The following is a 2,599-nucleotide window of genomic DNA, read 5'->3' as shown; positions in this document are numbered from 1 at the left end:
CATTTTGTCAAGTCACGGCTGATCTGGTCACCATCGTGTTGTACATCGGGCACGCGCCTCAGGGCTTGGTCTCGCCGTTCTCCCATATTTCATTGCTATAAAATGACGATCTCCAATCGGTGCCATTGCTTCTCGTCATTTGTTTTGTACCATTCTCTCCCTTTTTCTTTTCTTTTCTTTCTGGAACCCCCTTTGTGTGGCAAGTTGATTTTTTTCCTTCATATTTCCAAAACAATGACTGCAAAGGACAAAAATATGTCAAAGATAATTTCTATAAGTTGTGACATTTTCCCTGCTAAGAGTGGAAATGTGTAAAATATTAACCGTGGACTACTATTACTCACATTCAGAATCTGTTCTATCCCATCTGCAGCAATCTTCCTCTTCATCTACTTCCCACCCAGAGCGATCGCCCCGTCGCGACTCTCCATTTGGTCTATCCTCCAAGTAATAGCTCTTCGCCGCGGTGGTGCTGCTCGGTCGGAACTTGATCTTCTTGCCGAGCATTGTCCGGAAAAACTGTCAACAGAGAAGAACAATTTAGTTGCATGGCCGCGTGAAACTTAATTAATTATGTACACATGAGCTGGACGTATGCATTACCTTGTCCATTCTGGATTCAACCGGATCCTTGAAGCTCGGGGACGGCCGGAAGCCGCCGTGGCAGACGAACATCTTCCTGAGAAGGAACTTGAAGGACTTGTTCTTGATGTCGGAGCCTCTGCTGTTACCGGTGTTGGCTAGCAGGTCCTTGGCCATGCTCAGAATGACCTTGGTGTTGGGCGAGAGGTCGCCTTGAACGTCGTCATCTTCATCGCGCTTCCGAAGGTCCCTCCTGTCCACCTCAAGGCTGGACGGGCAGTTGAGGAACCTGTCGAGGGGCAGGCCGAGGCCGTCCTCGGCACTGCGGGAGCCGGACTTGGACTTTGCTCGCATGAGGAGCTTCGCGAGGGCGTCCTGGAGCTTCTCTGCCTCCTCGATGGTGAACTCCGGCAGGTCGTGCGTCGACTCGGGGTGTTCTTCTTCGGCCGGCTCGTCGATGACGTTTCCGAGCGTGCCAATGGAGAGGAAACCCGCGGCGTGGTCTTGCTGGGAACGCCATTGATGCTGTTCGTCGGGGATATGATTCTCACTGGGAACAACTTGGAATCTCTCCTGCTGGCTGGCAGTTCCAAGATCGAATCGCTTGCTCTCCGTTCTGCCATTGAACCTGCTCCGCGCCCAGTTGATGATCTGCACAAGGCGAAAACAAACAACATCATAAGCTACATTGCACTGCTGTCTGCACTATCGATACCGAAATGTTCGCAGCAGGAAAAAAACAGTTGGGATGGCATATGCTCAAGCTTATTTACCCCCATTTCAGGAGAGAAACGGTGAGCTTAGATTCGCCTCCGGTTGATGGTTTGAGCAATACAAATGAAGAAATCTAATGTCGAGACTGTAGGACAAAAGAACGCCGTGGGGAGCCAATGGGAGATAGCGACGGCAGGATGTTAGATTCAGGGGCAATATTTTGCAGGGCCCCCCGATCGAGCAGGTCTCCAGTTGGTGGTGATGAATAGATACTCACAGTTCTAAGTCAGTGGCTGCTATATATAGACTTGGGCCCCCCTCCCAAGAGGGATCAATAATTAAATAGCTCAAGAAGGTAATTAGCTCAACACTTGCATGTTTAAGTATGTATATATGGATGTACAATCGATCGGAGTGGTACGTGGACGCAGGTGGGCGACGCAGAGCTGCCATGCTCCAGAATGAAATTTTCTCCAATCTAACTGAACTAAAGTGAGCCCGATGGACCAACTCTAGCTGCTGGTACCGTAAAAGTCATGCTCCTTCCGATTTATATTAACTAGATGACACCCCGCGCGTTTGCAGCGAGAAATCACGGTAACAATGGGTGTTTGCTCGATAAAATGAGTGTCCAAGAGAATTGACATAATAATAAAATATATTTTTTGTAACAGTTACTTGTATGCAAGAAAATATAGATTTGCCGTGCATACAGTTTATGAACATGGGGCAGAAGTTAGGTGTGGTAAACAACAATATTTTATAAATGAGAATAGTTACTTGCTAAACTTAAAATTTCTATATTAAAATCATCTCTTGATGTCCATAAAAAAGAGCGACATTACAAAAAAGTGTGGCGGATGAAAAAGCACTCCAATTGCAAGTGAATGTAAAGCATGTTTCTACACGATAGATAAGGAGCCATATGAGTGGCTAAATATGTATACAACTAACGCAACACCTTTAAATCCACACAGTTAAGTGGCACGATGTTAGGTGTTCTAGGAGTAGAATAGAAAGCACAGATGCATGCAAGATTCCAGATTAAAAATCTGAAGTTCTAAGTCTATGATCAATATTTTTAACTTTTTATATAGAACTTGTTCTTGGTCTTCAACTGCACTGTATGGTGGACATGCATCGTGAATAGGCACCTGGTTTCTTCAGCATCATAAGAACACTGGGTGATTAAATTTCACAAGAGATGAAGAGCAGCATATAAAGATCAATCACGATGGACATAGTAGAGCAAGTCTGTTCCCCTGGTAAAATAGAAAGCTCAAGTAGGATCCTGCAAAAGACA

At 45.7% G+C, this 2,599-nt stretch overlaps 1 protein-coding gene across 1 annotated transcript; it reads right to left on the bottom strand.

Annotated features, from left to right (window-relative positions):
• Positions 1–218: 218 nt before the first annotated feature.
• Positions 219–1,361, bottom strand: LOC124647320 (protein NEGATIVE GRAVITROPIC RESPONSE OF ROOTS-like). Its single transcript, XM_047187283.1, has 4 exons — positions 1,356–1,361; positions 604–1,233; positions 345–519; positions 219–238 (listed from the first exon to the last, which is right to left on the bottom strand). Exons 1-4 carry the CDS (start codon positions 1,359–1,361, stop codon positions 219–221), a joined length of 831 nt encoding a protein of 276 aa, XP_047043239.1.
• Positions 1,362–2,599: the final 1,238 nt, after the last annotated feature.

The sequence above is a fragment of the Lolium rigidum genome, chromosome 4 (assembly GCF_022539505.1).
Source record: "Lolium rigidum isolate FL_2022 chromosome 4, APGP_CSIRO_Lrig_0.1, whole genome shotgun sequence".
NCBI classification, from domain to species: Eukaryota; Viridiplantae; Streptophyta; class Magnoliopsida; order Poales; family Poaceae; genus Lolium; species Lolium rigidum.
This window is presented reverse-complemented; position numbering and strand designations above follow the sequence as displayed.

Excerpts from the sequence above, each read along its gene's own strand:
- LOC124647320 (XM_047187283.1), bottom strand. Across the intron at positions 520-603 it reads TTGAATCCAGAATGGACAAG|TTTTTCCGGACAATGCTCGG; the intron begins GTAATGCATACG and ends CTCTGTTGACAG. Across the intron at positions 239-344 it reads GGATAGAACAGATTCTGAAT|TCATTGTTTTGGAAATATGA; the intron begins GTGAGTAATAGT and ends TGTCCTTTGCAG.